Source organism: Equus quagga, chromosome 13 (assembly GCF_021613505.1).
Source record: "Equus quagga isolate Etosha38 chromosome 13, UCLA_HA_Equagga_1.0, whole genome shotgun sequence".
Taxonomy (NCBI): Eukaryota; Metazoa; Chordata; class Mammalia; order Perissodactyla; family Equidae; genus Equus; species Equus quagga.
Genome location: NC_060279.1, coordinates 45703729 through 45721489, shown reverse-complemented (window position 1 = coordinate 45721489; position 17761 = coordinate 45703729). Strand labels below are relative to the sequence as shown.

The following is a 17761-nucleotide window of genomic DNA, read 5'->3' as shown; positions in this document are numbered from 1 at the left end:
CAATATATAATGATCAAAGGGACACTTCACCAGAAAGAAATAACGCTTATAAATATCTATGCACCCAACACAGGAGCATCAAAGTTCATAACACAACTATTAACAAACCTAAAAGAAGATATCAAAAATAACACAATGATACTAGGGGACCTCAACACCCCACTCACATCAATGGACAGATCATCCAGACAGAAAATCAACAAAAAAACAGTGGAATTAAATGAAAAGCTAAACCAGATGGACTTCATAGACATATATAGAACACCTCATGCCAAAACAGCAGAATACACATTCTTCTCAAGCACGCATGGAACATTCTCAAGGATAGACCATATGTTGGGAAACAAGGCAAGCCTCTACAAATTAAAAAAAATTGAAATAATAACAAGCATCTTCTCCAATCATAATGCTATAAGCTAGAAATTAATTACAAGAAAAAAGCTGAGAAAGGCACAAAGATGCGGAGACTAAACAATATGCTATTGAACAAGCAATGGATCATTGAAGAAATTAAAGAAATCAAAAAATACCTGGAGACAAATGAAAATGATAATATGCCATACCAACTCATATGGGATACAGCAAAAGCTGTATTAAGAGGAAAATTCAGCACAATACAGACATCTCTTAACAAACAAGAAAAATCCCAAATAAGCAATCTTAAACTACACCTAACTGAATTAGAGAAAGAAGAACAAAGTCCAAAGTCAGCAGAAGGAGAGAAATAATAAAAATCAGAACAGAAATAAATGCTATTGAAACAAAAAAGGCAGTAGAAAGGATCAATGAAACAAAGAACTGGTTCTTTGAGAAGATAAATAAAATTGACGAACCCCTAGCCAGACTTACAAAGAAAAAAAGAGAGAAAGCTCAAATAAACAAAACAAGAAATGAAAGAGAAACAACAGACTCCGCAGAAATACAACGGATTATAAGAGAATACTATGAAAAACTCTATGCCAACAAAATGGATAACCTAGAGGAAATGGATAAATTCTTGGACTCCTATGATCTCCCAAAGCTTAGTCAAAAAGCAGCAGTCACTTTGAACAGACCAATCACAAGGAAAGAGATGGAAACAGCAATCAAAAGCATCCCAAAGAATAAAACCCCGGGACCAGATGGCTTTCCTGGGGAATTCTACAAAACTTTCAGAGAGGATTTAATACCTATCCTTTTCAAGCTATTCCAAAAAATTAGGGAGGATGGAACACTTCCTAACACATTCTATGAGGCCAACATCATGCTGATACCAAACCCTGACAAGGACAGCACGAAAAAGGAAAACTATAGGCCAATATCGCTGATGAACATAGATGCAAAAATTCTCAACAAAATTTTGGCAACACGAATACAGCAATTCATCAAAAGGATCATACATCACAACCAAGTGGGATTCATACCAGGGACACAGGGATGGTTCAACATCTGCAAATCAATCAAGGTGATACACCACATCAACAAACTGACGAATAAAAACCACATGATCATCTCAATAGATGCAGAGAAAGCATTTGACAAGATCCAAGAGCCATTTATGATAAAAACTCTGAACAAAATGGGGATAGAAGGGAACTACCTCAACATAATAAAGGCCATATATGACAAACCCACAGCCAACAGCACACTCAATGGGCAAAAACTGAGCGTCATCCCCCTGAGAACAGGAACGAGACAAGGATGCCCTCTATCACCACTCTTATTTAACATAGTTCTGGAGGTCCCTGGCCAGAGCAATCAGGCAAGAAAAAGGAATAAAAGGAATCCAAATGGGGGGAAGAAGTGAAACTCTCGCTGTTTGCAGATGACATGATCTTATATATAGAAAACCCCAAAGAATTCATTGGAAAACTTTTACAAGTAATCAACAACTACAGCAAAGTTACAGGGTATAAAATCAATTTACATAAATCAGTAGCATTTCTATACTCTAATGACGAACTAACAGAAAAAGAACTCAAGAACACAATACTATTCACTGGGGCTGGCCCCGTGGCCAAGCGGTTAAGTTCGCGCGCTCCGCTGCAGGCGGCCCAGTGTTTCGTTGGTTCGAATCCTGGGCGCGGACATGACACTGCTCGTCGAACCACGCTGAGGCAGCGTCCCACATGCCACAACTAGAAGAACCCACAACAAAGAATACACAACTATGTACTGGGGGGCTTTGGGGAGAAAAAGGAAAAAATAAAATCTTTAAAAAAAATAAAAATAAAAAAAAAAAAAAAGAACACAATACTATTCACAATTGCAACCAAAAGAATAAAATACCTTGGGGTGAATTTACCTAAGGAAGTGAAAGACCTATACAACGAAAATTACAAGGCTTTTCTGAAAGAAATGGATGACGACATAAAGAGATGGAAAGACATTCCATGTAGATGGATTGGAAGAATAAACATAGTAAAAATGTCCATTCTACCTAAAGCAATCTACAGATTCAACGCCATCCCAATCAGAATCCCAATGACATTCTTTACAGAAATAGAACAAAGAATCCTAAAATTCATATGGGGCAACAAAAGACCCCGAACTGCTACAGCAATCCTGAGAAAAAAGAACAAACCTGCAGGCATCACAATCCCTGACTTCAAAACATACTACAAAGCTACAGTAATCAAAACAGCATGGTACTGGTACAAAAACAGGTGCACAGATCAATGGAACAGAACTGAAAGCCCAGAAATAAAACCACACATCTACGGACAGCTAATCTTCGACAAGGAGGTAAGGGCATACAATGGAGAAAAGAAAGTCTTTTAACAAATGGTGCTGGGAAAACTGGAAAGCCACATGGAAAAGAATGAAAATTGACCACTCTTTTTCACCATTCACCAAAACAAACTCAAAATGGATCAAAGACCTAAAGCTGAGACCTGAAACCATAAGGCTTCTGGAAGAAAACGTAGGCAGTACACTCTTTGACATCAGTATTAAAAGGACCTTTTCGGACACCATGTCTTCTCAGACAAGGGAGACAATGGAAAGAATAAACAAATGGGACTTCATCAGACTAAAGAGTTTCTTCAAGGCAAAGGAAAACAGGATTGAAACAAAAAAACAACCCACTAACTGAGAAAAAATATTTGCAAGTCATACATCCGACAAAGGCTTAATATCCATAATATATAAAGAACTCACACAACTCAACAACAAAAAATCAAACAACCTGATAAAAAAATGGGCAGCAGACATGAACAGACATTTTTCCAAAGAAGATATACAGACGGCCAACAGGCACATGAAAAGATGTTCATCATCACTGTGCATCAGGGAAATGCAAATCAAAACTACACTAAGATATCACCTTACACCCATTAGAATGACAAAAATAACTACAACAAATAGTAACAAATGTTGGAGAGGTTGTGGAGAAAAAGGAACCCTCAGACACTGCTGGTGGGAATGCAAACTGGTGCAGCCACTATGGAAAACAGTGTGGAGATTCCTCAAAAAATTAAAAATAGAAATACCATACGATGCAGCCATCCCACTACTGGGTATCTATCCAAAGAGCTTGAAGTCAGCCATTCCAAAAGTCCCATGCACCCCAATGTTCATTGCAGCATTATTTACAATAGCCAAGATGTGGAAGCAACCTAAGTGCCCATCAACAGATGATTGGATAAAGAAGATGTGGTACATATATACAATGGAATACTATCCAGCCATTAAAAAAGAACAAAATTGTCCCATGTGCAACAGCATGGGTGGACCTTGAGGGAATTATGTTCAGTGAAATAAGCCAGATAGAGAAGGATGATCTCTGTATGACTCCACTTATATGAGGAATTTAAAAATGTAGACAGAGAGAACAGATTAGTGGCTACCAGGGGAAAGGTGGGCTGAGGGGTGGGCACAAAGGGTCAAGGGGTGCACCTACAACACGACTGACAGACAATAATGTACAACTGAAATTTCACCAGATTGTAATCTATCATTAACTCAATAAAAATTAAATTAAAAAAAAGCACCAGACCTTTAGACACTGCCTGACCCTCACAGATCTAGTTCTGGACTACAGCAATAGACAACAGAAGACTATGTTTCATAAGATATCTCAATAAGGTTTGAAACCGTCAGTAAGGAGAGGCGCTCTCTGTTCAATCTAGAGTTAACAAAAAAGTCAAACCCAGAATTAAGCAGTCAAATATTTAACGCATGCCCAACGTGTGCTTCCCTCCCCTCACTCCAGTTGACGAAGGCTTCAACCAAACTTGAAATCAGTTTACCACGTGCTTGACCTTCCTTAGTTACTGCCAGTCACAGTGTGACCTTGACTTCTGAACCAACATAACTTACATAATTTGGTGCCTAGATATTCTAGTGACAAATAGCTTCTGTGCAGTATTTTAACTTTTAACATTACTTAAGTTTAATAATTATATGGTTTGGAGACACCAGAAGTTATAATGAAAGGTGTAGAAACACTCTTTGGAAAAATTTTAGAAAGTGTTGGCTAATGTCTTAGAATGATTTAGGTACAATCTTAGGGAAAAGCACACTGAAATTAATATATTAGAACATATTACTAAGTCATTTAAACATACACTGCCCTAAAATTTCACCAATCGACAAATCCATCATATCTTAGGGCAGCAAAGGAAGCAAAGAAAATGGGGTTTTAAGGAAAAAATAAAAGCGACTCACTTGTACTGCATATTTGTAAAACTGCTCTGAGAGTTCTCCCAGCTCCTCCCTAGTCTTACAGGTGTTGGGAAATTCTTCAAGCCGGTCCAACTGCTCCACTTCAGCGACAGGATACGGCTTCTCTTTTAAGACCTGTACAATCTGGAACCGGCACAGGCCTGTAATCAGCAGAGTATAGTGGGGCTTAGGCCAGTTACTGCCCACAACCTGAACTGCCAGGGCAGCCGTCCCAATCCTGAAACACACACAAAACATGAGTGTTACAAACGTTCAATACACTAGCAAGGAAACCTGCCTCAAAACGTGTTGCCATTTCTGAGAAATTCATTTAAAAACAAAGAACATCTAAACTGCAAATGAATTATTTCTCTAATTTAGCCCCCAGTACATGGTCTGTCAAGTCACTACCATCAGCTGTGGGGCAAAGCAGGTCATCTCATTCTAATCAGCACCACCTTTAAGAATTAGGCAGAAATTCCTAAACATTTGGATTATTTAAGCATAAAAAAGTAAAAGTAGTCGACAATTAGAAAGCTTAAATTAATTCTGCCAACTAGGAATGAGGCAATCTTACAGCAGAACAAATATTGGCATTTTAAACATTTAAATATAAACAGCATGATGTAACCCAATCTAAGACATCTCTGTTCCACTACCAGTTCTGCTACTAACATCAAGAGGGGATCTCGACACAATCTATAAAACTTCTACACATCCACCTTATCACAAACTGCCGTCCATTCTGGGAATTAGCACAGACGCCCTTGAATACTGAAGTTCTAAGTGTGGGGCTAAAGATTCGAGGCCACACACTGGCATGGACTGAGGAGAAAGACCTGCATCTCCAGAAGTTAAAGCTCGCTCTGTTCTAAGCTGTAATCACCTCAGCTGATAGGAGCTGGGCAAGTCATGCTTTATTTGAGCCTTGGCTCCTTATCAGAACATACAGTTCTGACCAAGTCACATATAAATTTCATTCACACTAAGGAAGTCTCATCCAAACTAAGCCAAAGTTACACCAAACAGAAAGATCGACATTCAGAGGACACTTCCAGATCCCAAAGTAAACATGTTCTCCCCTCAGCCAGAGGAAGGGCTGTAATTTCAGAGCAGAAACTAGAATTAAAATGCCTATGGCTCTCAACAGCCCGGGAACGGAAATAGTACAGTACTGCACTTGCCCATCTCCAACGTCCTGGGTGACATACAAATACAGCAGGTGAACGTTTTAGCGAATTTGCTTACTTCTATATGCAGTTGATTCTTGATTACTTCCTTATAAACTACTCATTCTGCAGACTACGTGTAGCCTTCGGCTGCCCTCTGCCACTCAGTTTATTCTGAGCTATGTCCATCTCTCCTCCCCACCTTTCTAGTTCTATCACGTGTACAGGGGGCAAAAATGGATTTAAACCACAACTGAAGCCAAAAAATTAGGAAGATAATTGGGTGGGGAGAAAAACCATCAGATACTTTAAAAACTTGAAGCCATTTGGCAATTATCTACTCTTTTGAGTTATTTGTGTTTTGGGTACTTTTCTTCAGTCATTAAGAGTAGTAGGTTCTACCTCCCGTTTCCTGAAAACCAACTCTGATGGCCTGAAAGAGTCAGCAATACCTAAATTGATCAGAGACCAACTAAGACTATAATCCACTGCCTAAGCTTATACAATGCAGAAAGAATTCACAGCTGTGTCTACAAGAAACACCAACAGACAAGAAACCGGATCCCTGCCCGAAGGGGTTTACAAACCAGAAAGCAAGGAGAAACCAGAGACAGAGATGAGACAAATCCAAACCACCAGGTTAGGAGACAAATTTAATGATTCGGGCTACATAACTGATCAAAGATGAGACTAAAAATGAGGTTTTTTTACAAAGCAAATAAAATACTTTTGTTAACTGAAAGGAAGATGTTCCAAACTGAAAAGAGATTAATACTATGACAATCCTAATTAGAAAAATAAAGGTTTTAAATATGCCAATTAGTTCTTACTTTAAACCACTCATAGTTGACTAGAATGAACCCTTTCTAAAAGAAAACCTCACAATTTGTGAAACAATAGAAGGCCAGAAACAAGAGTACCGGGTGAAACACATTTTGGGTGAAAAGCTCTGTGAAAAAGGACCATGTTTAACATTATTTTAGACAATTTCTATTGTATTTTGGGCTCTAGGTTTTATATATAAAAACAGGTATTTAAGTAAGCAAAATATTCAATCAATCTAATACTCTCTCTCTAACGTTGATACATAACAGGCTTTAATATCAAGTTAGTCACCTTTCTAAACATTCTACTTCTATTAATATGTGTCTTATTAGGCATGACCAAAAGCAAACATTTTGATTTTGCAATGGGTCCAAATTTATTCATGCAAATGAGTGGTGTTCTTTCCTTTTTGGTAGTAGCTCTGAAAATCTACACTGTAGTAACTGTGATATTTTACAGTTCAAAGAATTTTTGAAACTCCTAACTGAGATCTACTTTTGGAGCTGTAAAATATTATTTTAATCCAAAGTCTGACTACAATGTGTACCATTTGTGTAATTTGGAAACTGACTTAGATGGTCTAAGAGTTCCAGAAGTATTTGAGAACAATGGGAAAATCTACAGCAGCACCACTGCAAATAGCAGTTTTCTGAGAGAATATTATGTAAATATGTAATCTCTAGTCTAAACGCCAAGCATTTGCTATATATTTTTACTTTAAAGCTCTCCACTTTTCTTGTAACCCTCCATCTTCCAAGTCCTTTTTGTAATGACGCTAATTCATTCTGCCCATATTGAAAGAATGTGGGGTCCCCCACTCCTCCTCCCAGGCTCCAATTGTGAAATCTACATTTAAAACAACCAACTTGGGGAATAACACCACTAACATATAGGGTTATTGCTTTGCAGTTTACAAAAGGCTTTCCTAAGTATTATTTCATTCTATGCTGCCCTTCACCCCTGTGAGCAAGGCAGCTCTATCTCCTTATTATAAATGAGTAACAGAATGAGCATAAATGAGTAACCCTTCAAGAAGGGTAAACAGGTTAGTTAGCCATGGTTACAAGGATAGTAAATAGCCATAGGGGACCTGAACTAGGTTTTATGACAAAATTCACTCTTTTCTCACCACAACAGAAAATATGAATTTGTACCTACAAGAAGTAGAAAAACAAACGCTTATTACTATAGCTTCTAAATAGCTGAGATCCTGGAAAGCACACCTATTATTTAATATCCAACGTTTACATCCTAACGACACTTAATGAAGCTCTGGAAACAAAAGCTAGATGTTGCTGGGAAAGAACCACCAAAAGGTCTTTTGAGTTTCTTCTTGGTGTCACTCTACTTATCTTCTTGACTATTTGATGATTTTTGGCAAAGTTTATGATTAATAATGATTGAGAAAGAAGGAAGGACTGTTAGGACAGCCCCAAGTTCCACAATAGGTGAGGCATGGGTGCTACAGGATTGATTTTCACTCCTTTCTTAAAACTTCATTTCTGAATCTAAGAAAGGCCAGTTATAGACAGATCTTCCTTAAAAAGAGTAAATGCAGATTTAGGAAAATCTAAGTAGAGTTACCCATTACGCATGTGCTAAGATTAAATTTGAAAATCTTAGTTCTACCAGGTAACATTTTTGAAGCCCTGGGAAGACTAACAGCACAAACAGGAGTAATGCATGGACAAGGGGTTGATCCAAATTATGAAACTGTGTATCTGCTACATATAAAGCATTCATTTCTTGTTAGACAAATGCCAATGAAACTAATTTGAGGTCTCAGAGATGAAGAAAAAACCAAGAAGAGGCACTGAGAAACCAGGACTATGAGAAATTGAGGCCATGTACCCCAAAGCACAGGTTGGAGGAAGACTGGATGACCATCTTGAAACGCATGAAAGGACGGGGTACAGGAAGCACTAAACGGTTCCCCATTTCACTAAGAAAACAATGGGTCACCCAGGAGCCACTAGAAATACAGTGCAGTTAGGCAGGGTGTCCTGAGGTGGCATGGGAGCCAAGTTCCGTCCTGCAGGGACAATCCAAAGCTCCTCCTATAAAAAGGTTCCTGTGCCAGGCAACACACCCGAACACTAACATGCAGAAAGGGACTGTGCTGTGCAAAACGGGAAACGAGGTGGTTCAGGTAAGTCAACATCTGGCCCTGCTACTTTGTGTGGCAAAGCATTTCTGCTGCTCCTTGAAGACGAAGCCATCTTCACCCGGATGGTCTAAAGGAGACAGGAGCAGAGGCCTGGCCTTCCCTCTAGGGCACTACTACCATCCGGAAAGCAGGTAACCAGCCGGGTAAGGACAGATATCTGAATTGAAAGAGAATAACATTATGGATAACTCAATATTTGTATTAGTAAAGCTTTCCTTTTTACTTTTTAAGGTAAAGAGCGTTTAAACGTCATATTAGAGAAAAAGGACATTGGAACCTAATACGAAGGAATGCAATACAACCTTTCTATATAGACTTTTCAAGCAGCAAACAGTATTTCTAGGACAAGTAGATGATCTGGAGGGTCCTTACAATGCTGGAATTCTATGAAGAATTTTCAGTGTACATTTCCAACCTTACATGATTAAATGTTAACAGTGCTATTCAAGTAAAAGAAAGGCAGCAATATGAACATCAAGGATCAGATTACACATCATCTGAATATTAGTGATTATTTCCATGCAGCAGAATATATTTATTGTTGTTTTGGAGGGATTTACATAAAAGAAATTAAAAATCCTCCAAAATCTGGCCAGAGTAACACCAACAAAACACATCAAATGACTACTCAAAAATACAACTAAATCTATTTTTGAAGTTCACAGTGTACCCCTGGGGAAGCACCATACATATGCACAATAGAAACAAAACAAAAAAATCTATCATGAGCACTCTTGCCTCAAGAGGCAACTAAGTGCCTGGGCACAGAAAGCAAAAAATTATGGGAAAAATAAACAGAGGCTTAAGGAGAGGGGTCATATGAAGGGAAATCAGAATCCAACACAATTCGCCAGAGTGTCCTCAAACTTGGAAAGCATCCAATTCCACCCAAGCCATCAGCAAAGCAGATCAGATGGGAGCCTCAATGTTTTCCAAGCTTGAGAAAAGCAAGGCTTTTACTATGCAGACCAATAATGGACTGTTAGGGGTCTTTTTACTTTATTTTGTTTTAGGAGGGAGGGGAGAGGTCTCAATCTCATTTGAGAACTTGAGGAAAGCTAGAGAGTCTCCTTAAAACAATGTACATAATCACAAAATTTTAGATAAAAATTAGGCATTCCTAATCTTCTCGAAATCCATTCAGTGAGGAAGCCCTACCTTTATAAAAGGATAACTGTAGGTGAATGAGGGGCTCTAAACTGAAAACCTCTCAGGAGTTAAGGACAGGAGGCAGGGGCTTGGGAGGTGCGTGTGGAGATAATAACAGCATTTGTTGAGAGCCGACTATATACTAGCATCGTCCAACAGAAATACGTGAGCCACATACCTAATTCTAGTAGCCGCAGCATAAAGTGAAAACAGAGGAAACGCTAATATTTTATTTAAACCCAAAGAGCCAAAATATTCCATTCCAGCATTTACTCTATACAAAATGTATTCTATACTTCGTACAAAATGTGCTCTATACAAAATGTATTCATCAACAAAACATTCTTCACACTAACCTGTCAAAATCCAATCGGTACTGTACTCCTATAGCACATTTAGGGTGACCACCCTGTTTGTCTGGGACTGAGAGGTTTCCTGGGACATGGGACTTTGCCCAAACCAGGACAGTTTCCGACAAACAGGGACAAAAGTGGTCACTCCAGTCTCTCGACCTGGACGAGCCACATTTCAAGAGCTCTCTAGCACATGTGGCTCGCGGTTGCAGTACTGGACAGCACTACTACGGATAGAGCGGGCGCCAAGCCGATTACACACACTAGTTCATTTAATCCTGTAACACACCTAAGCGACGGATGCTGTCAGCGTCCAAATTACGATGAAGAAAGAAAACAGGCACGGGTGAAGTCTGTCACCCAAAGTCACACAACTAGGGCCACGGTGTTGTGCAACCTAGTGTGAGCTTGGGGCCTAAGACACGCTAAATAGGACAGAAGGAGCAGCGACAGGGAGGGAGACAAGGGAACATGTGGGCAGGAAAGCCCTCTAGAAGGAAACAGCAGGACCGAGGGGAAGAGAAGGGCGCGCAAGGGGCGCGCAGAAAGGCGCCCGAAGTTAACGCAGCGGTGGCGGGACGCGACGGGACGGGGAAGAGGAACGCGCGGGCAGCTCGGGTCTCAGCGAGCGCAGGAAAGGCGGCGCAGGCAGGAGGGCCGGTGCGGAGGGCGCCGGCCTGGGGTGCGGAGGCCGGGGCGGCGAGGGCACTTCAGAGAAACCGCGCCCCGCTCCCCGGGGCCGCAGAGGCAGGCGCGGCAGCCAGGCCCGGCCGGCAGGGGCCGCGGCCCACCTGTGCAGCGGCGGCAGGTCCTGCGCGTCGCTGGCCGGGTCGGGCGTGTTGGGGATGACGCCCAGGATGGTGCTCTGCAGCGACGTGCCCTGGAGCAGGCGGCTCCGCACCAGCTGCAGGTTGCGGGCCGAGTCCACGCTGGTGCGCATGGTGGAGCCGGGCAGCAGCACGCCCTCGTGAGTGAGCAGCAGCGGGAGGCGGCTGGGGATCTGGATGGGGCTCACCGACGACATGGCGGCAGCCGCGGGAGCCGGGGCCACAGCGCCGCGGCGGCCGCAACCAAGCTCCCAGCTGACGGCGCGCCGCCGCTTCCGGGCTCACGCGCCACCGCTTCCGGCCCCGCGCTACGGGCCGACCCCGGGCTCACGCGCCGCCGCTTCGCGCCGCCCCTCCCGGAGCTGCCTGGGAAGACGCCGTCGTACACATGCGAAAAGAGGCGCCCTGCTGCCCGCTGGGACCTTCTCTTCTCCAGGCCTGCTCCTCTGCTTTCTCCTGAGGTTCACTCACAGAGCAGTCCCCTAGTTTGTGTTCACAAGGATGATCATATTTGAATTATATCCACGTGAAATGCTTTTAACTTTTCATTCGAATCGATTTTAGATTTTCAAAAATGTTGCAAAAATATAATAGCCTTCTCAGCTGCCCATCGTCTTACATAATCACTTATAATTGTAACAACCAGGAAATTAACACTGTTGTCTAGTCTATAGAGCACACCTAGATGCCAGTTTTCTCATTAATGTCGTTTTTTCTGGTCCGGGATCCCACTTTACATATAGTTGTGCTGTCTTCTCAGTAATAGTTTTTGTTTGTTTGTTTAAAGATTAGCACCTGAGCTAACAAGTGTTGCCAATCTTCTTCTTTTTTTTTTTCTCCCCAAAGCCCCCCGGTACACAGTCGTACATTTTTAGTTGTGGGTCCTTCTGGTTGTGGCATGTGGGACGCCGCCTCAGCGTGGCCTGATGAGCAGTGCCATGATCTCGCCCGGTATCCGAACCGGTGAAACCCTGGGCCCCCGAAGCGGAGCGCACAAACTTAACCACTGGGCCACAGGGCTGGCCCGTCAATAATTGTTTTGTTCTTTTCTAACCTTGGTATTTCAAGGAGTAATGGTCCATTATTTTGTAGAATGTCCCTCAGTTTGGGTTCATGTGATGTTTTCTCAAGCTTAACCTATACATTTTTGGCAGGAAGACCACAGAGATGGTGTGGCCTTCTTAGTGACACGTGATAGTTGAATGACTTAGTGATGGCCATTTTGACCTTGAGTACTTGGTAAAGGTGGTAGCTGCCAGATTTCTCCACTGTAAATTACTACTTCCATCTATATAAGTAATCAGTATTTTGTGGGGAGCTAATTCTACATTAATTAATTTGGAATTCTGTAAGAAGAAGCTGTCCCATCTCTCTCATTTATTTACTTATTCAATTTTTTTTATGTTAGTATGGATTCATGGACATTTTTTTTTTATGGATTGTAACCCAATAATATCATGTATTTTGCTGCCTGAAGTTTCACATTTGGCCATTGGGGGTCCTGTCACATTGGAATTTGACTTGGGTTTGGCTGTAGCTGGCAGAGGGAAAATTTTTCCCAAATGTGAAGTCCAGCAATGCTCTCAGAATCCAGGAGGGAACTGAAAATCCATTCAAGTCAACAAGCATGCATTGAAGGACTGCTAGGTGCAAGGTCTTGGGCTAGCTGTGGAGGGGTAGAGAGCATTACATAAGGCAGCATCCTACCCTCGACGTCTCCGGGCCAGGGGACAGTCTCGGAGATGGCTGAGTCTGATACAGGACAGATGGAGCCGTGTTTGTGTGTGTGCAGCAGATAAGGGAATGGAGAAGGCGGGTGTCCTAGCTGCTGCGGTGGAGGGACAGGGACTTGGAAACGTTCGCCCAAAGCTCTTTCTCTGACATGACTGCACCTTCTTTCATTTATTCACTAGACAAATACTTTTTGAATACCTACTAGGTACTGAATCTTACTTTAGGTGCTGGGGATGCGTCAGTGAACAAGACAGACGAGGTTCCTGCTTTCATGGAGCTGACATTCTAGTGCGCAAAACAAACAATGAGGAAGGAAAATAATTTTGGATAGTGATCAGTTCTTTAGATGGTCAGAGGTGGCCTTGCTGAAGAGATGACCACGGAACTGAGCCCTGCACTATGAGGAGGCAGCAATGCAAAGATCAGGGGTGGGGCGGAGGGGACAGTATTCCAGGCAGAAGAAGCAACAATTGCAAAGACTTTGTGGCTTGAATGAATTTAGGATGTTTGAGGAACCTGTTCTTGGAATTTGCTGAGCTTGGGCCCAGTGGCACTGAGGAGGAAGAGAAGTAGGCAGGGTCAGGTTAGAGAGGGTACGAGGCCCTGGTAAGGAGCTGGGGTCTTATTCTGGGCCTGATGCAAGCCATTGGTGATTTCAAGTTGTGGAATAAGTTTTCTGGCTTATGTTTTCAGAAGATCATTTCAGCAACTGGTAGAGAATGGAATGTGAGGGTTTAAGGTCAGAAGCAGGGCAGCCAGTTAGGAGGTGGTGAGGATGCCCAGGCAAGAGGTGATGATAATTTAGACTAGAAGCAGAGGAGTCAAGCTATGTTTGAATGTAGCTTCAACAGAATAGGCTGCTGGATTGGACATATCGAGTGAAGGAAAAACAGTTGTCAAGGATATCTCCTAGGTTGGGACCAGAGCCTCTGGGGCCTAGAGAGAAGTTCAGCTGATAGCTGAATATCCCGGATACAATCAGCAAGCTCTGATCACTTCTCTGGGTGTATACTGTGTACACTACCCTGTGGTAGACTCTGGGGGTGATCCAGAGATAAAATATGCAAGGCACAGCTCCAGAGGAGCTTACCTTTGCATCAGGACCTCTCCAAGGCCAAGGAGGGATGGGCTCCATTTTCTGAGGCTATTTTAACGAGGAACTTCAAAAACCGTCTTATAAACTTTCCAGTATATTTTTTAAACACTTATGTTTAATGCTTTTAACATACACACACAGACACCTAACAACAACAGACAACATAAGTATTCTACTCACATAAGAAGGGCTGGATTTGTTTTTTGAAAATATAAATTCACAGTGCCCTATAGAAGATGTGGTGTGGGAATGGGCCCACAGTTAAGTTGCTTGCTTGATGAACACGTCCTTTCGATCCTCTTGGTATATCTCTGTGGTGGGATATGTCAGCCCACTTGGAAAAGCGTCAGGAGTCTCAGTGTGGAATCTTCAGCGATCATTTGGCCCTCCTGGCTCCTTCTTTGACAGGCTCTGCATCTACTTCCCTCATTTATACATCAAAAATTTATTTAGTATCTACTATGTGCTGGGCACTATTCTAGATTCATGGATACACCGGTGAATAAGACAGACAAGGTCCCTGGTTTTAAAGAGCTTACATTCCAGTGACGTAGCAGAAAATAAATAAGCCAACAAATAATTAAGTGGCAGTTTCAGAAAGTGATATGTAAAGAAAATATAATAGGAAAATATGGAGAAGGTGGTGGGGAGAGGAGTACAACATTAGCTAGGGGGTCTGAGAAGGTTCCTCCACAGAGGTGGAGTTTGAACTGGGACCAAAGAACAAGAAGGAACCGGCTCTGCAGGGAGCTGGGAGGAGGTTCTTGGCAAGATATCAGGACTAGTGCAAAGATCAAGGTGGGGAGGAGCTCTCCAGTTTCTGGAAGAGAAGAGAAGACCAAGCACTGGGAGGCAGGGATTCAGCAGTCAACAAGATGGCCGGTGCTGGCCTCCAGAAGCTATTGGAACGAGCAGAAGGAAATAAACCCAAGAGCAAGGAAAGTTAACTAGCACAGGGAACGAATGGCCTGGAAGGGAGAGGTATGGGGAGGAAAGTCGAATCCTCTAAACGTTTTCGGGGCTTCTGTCCCCTTGTACTGGGCACCTTCCTTACCCTCTGGTGCACCTTCTGGCCTTCAACCCTAGACCCTACTGGGTAAGTGATAGGAAAAATGACGAAATAAACAGCTGTTCCAGAAAGCCCTTGCCACGGGTTACCTTGCTCCAGCGGTCCCCTCCTGTTCACAGGCTGTTTCTTCATATGCAGGTGGCCCATGTCTAAACCAGGTTTATAATCATGACTTTTGCCCCTGGGTGGGGAGAACACAGGGCAGGAATCATCTGTTTTCTCTGTTTTATTCCCAGCCATGTCCTGTCCACCCCTGACTGCACTGATGGTCCTGCCACTAATTTGTGTGAATAAACTTCAGCTCCAGCTTCTTCCTGAGGGGGAGCTGGGAGGCCAGGGAACTTTTCAAGGACTGCCAAAGGAAGTTCTGGAGGGAATTCCCGGGCCAGTCAAGGAGGTGGAGGTGGGCCTCGTAGAACAGGAAAGCGGCCCAAGCTAATGTGACCTCCAGCTATGTTGAGATGAGCAATTCGTGTTCTGCAAACATACCCCCTTATACACATTTGCATTTCCTTAATTTTCATTTGGTTTACTTTTCCCTGTCACCGGTTTCCTGGACAAATTCCATATAGAAAAGAGTCACACCTTTGAAACCCTCGTTGCATCTGTTTGCAGGTCTGTATAGAAAAACCAGATTGGCACATCATACTATAGCTGAAAGATGAGAGGAAAATCTCATTTCGTTATTTGACCTCTAAGAATCTGGTCTTCCTCATGAGCCCCTGCTTGCTGGTAACTGAGGAGAAAATAAATGTTTAGGCTTACGATTTTAAGACCTTGTTTAATCCAGTCATTTAAATAGTTCCTTTAAGTAATGCTCAGTCTCAGAGTTGTCGCCTGGCTGAGGAAGAGTCAGGGTCCTGGGAACAGTGTCCTCTACTCCTCTGCTTCCCAAGTGATGTCATTTATCTACCTGGTCACTGCCGGCTCTGCTGTCATTGGAGGATCTGGTGTAGGCCTTCAAGAGATGCTTTGTGCCTTGCTCATTGCCTGGTGGTATTCCCAGGGTTGCTGGGCCTCTGCTGGCACCATACTCTCCTCTAAGACCCTCCCCTGCTTCTCACTGATTTGCAGCCCAGGTAGTCCCAAGGCCCCCTCTGGCAAGGCCCTCCCCTAGACTTTTGGCTACTTCTTGTTCCCATCTGCACCACAGGGGAACCAGGAAAGCTACCCCCAGGGGCAGCAGCACTAGCCCGTGGAGCACTTGGAGTGAACTGGAAAAAGATGTCCCTGATGGGAGGAGGATTTAGAAAAAGCGGCCACTTTTTCCAGAGGGATGCAAGAGTAGAGCCTGTTCATACTTATTCATGAGAACCAACTGTCAAATTTTCTGGAATTTTGAGAGCCTAGTTGTTAAAGACAAACATTATTAAGTCTAAATTATATAAACTTATGACTAAATACATTTTATCAAAGACAAAAGTCAAACTCAAAATTTATCACCTCCTAATTATTTTACTACATTTTGCTATTGCTTTTTTTTTAGGTTATTTATATCTATTGTATCTGACTGGTGGAAATACTATCAATAATGTCTTACTTGTTTTATTATTTTGTTGATTATCTAGCCTTGAGAAATAAATGCAAGAAATGTTACTATTGCAGATTAAATCAAGCGTGTGCTCCCTGTAGCCATGACATTGTGAAGAAGACCAAGAAAGGAGGAAACTTTCTTTCAGTACTTGAAAAAAGTTCAGCAAAGTTACTCAGGGTCATTGGCAAATGAGTGAATATTCAACCATCACTCATCTTTGATGTTTCATTTTCCTCTTACTTGTTAACATAAAGTAAAATGTCAAGCAGCGTTCATGTCGGAACTGCATTCATTCAGCCATTGCAGCCCTAGGTTAGTTCCAGATACAAACATCTATCAGCACGGCTGATACGGCTCCTTGCCAGGGTGCATGACTTGCAATCTAGAACTCGCTGTCTCTAGCTCCCTCCCCCGTGTTCCATTCCCTCCCCTGGGAACGTTTGTGTAGTGAATAAACTGGACAGCAGTACACCGTGTTCCTACTCCCAGGCCTCCTTCTATTGACTCATGCCGATTTTACTTTAATGTGTCTGTGTCCTAGGCTGGATTGTGGCAGCCAGAAAACTGGCCTTTTCCCAGAGTCTTAAACAAGAAGTATGTGACATCCTCTTTTATCTAATACACCTCCTTCTCTCTCTTTTTTTCTTTTCCATCATTGCTGAAAGGTCCATTTCTGCCATTGCATGGCAAGTATACCTCATGGCCTGGTGCCATGGCTGGGGGTCTATCTCGTACGCTGTGTAGGAGAACTCCAGAAACTGGGTCTACCAGATTTTGTTGTGATTTGCTAAAAGAAAGATGAATGGAGGGAGTGGGATAAAGGAATTTAGAGAATCTTCTCCCAAGACAATAGGCTAGCCTGCAAATCTTTTTACTTGAAGTACAATCCTATATTTGAATGTCAAAAGCTGTATCTAAACCTCAGGACTCGTTTGTGGGGCTCCTTGTTCAAAATTATTAAGAATTTCAAGATGTTGACAGCAGAGCATTCAAGGAAGCCTGGGGCCCTTCTGGGTATGGGCCCCTGTGTGGTGCTGGTCATACCCCATGACACTGGCCCTGATGTATACTTTCTTTCTTTTTCAAAATATTCCTAGTGACCATCCCTCCCCCGCACCCCAACCTTCCCAAGGCACATGGACGTTCTGGGAGTGAGTCACGTACTCAGAAAGGCGAAAATGAAAAGTATATTAA

The 17761-nt window shown here is 42.5% G+C and overlaps 2 protein-coding genes across 12 annotated transcripts in view; one reads left to right on the top strand and one right to left on the bottom strand.

Annotated features, from left to right (window-relative positions):
- Nucleotides 1-11470, bottom strand: part of LONP2 (lon peptidase 2, peroxisomal) — a 104570-nt gene extending 93100 nt beyond the window's left edge. The window contains exons 1-2 of one of the 2 annotated variants that reach the window (XM_046682360.1): nt 11099-11470; nt 4648-4882 (exon numbers count right to left, since the gene is read on the bottom strand). In XM_046682360.1, coding sequence (XP_046538316.1) covers nt 4648-4882; nt 11099-11331 — 468 coding nt within the window. In that variant the 5' untranslated portion in view covers nt 11332-11470. The remainder of the gene's footprint in view (nt 1-4647; nt 4883-11098) is intronic. The other variant, XM_046682359.1, reaches the window with a different exon arrangement.
- The window catches only part of ABCC11 (ATP binding cassette subfamily C member 11), a 73512-nt gene continuing 64469 nt past the window's right edge, over nt 8719-17761 (top strand). For 2 of the 10 annotated variants that reach the window (XM_046682347.1, XM_046682341.1), the window contains exon 1: nt 8719-8787. Coding sequence is in view for 2 of the 10 variants with exons in the window: in XM_046682346.1 (XP_046538302.1) it covers nt 17746-17752 (7 nt within the window). In the remaining 8 variants the exon portion in view is untranslated. The other 8 variants (XM_046682346.1, XM_046682339.1, XM_046682343.1 and 5 more) reach the window with 7 other exon arrangements.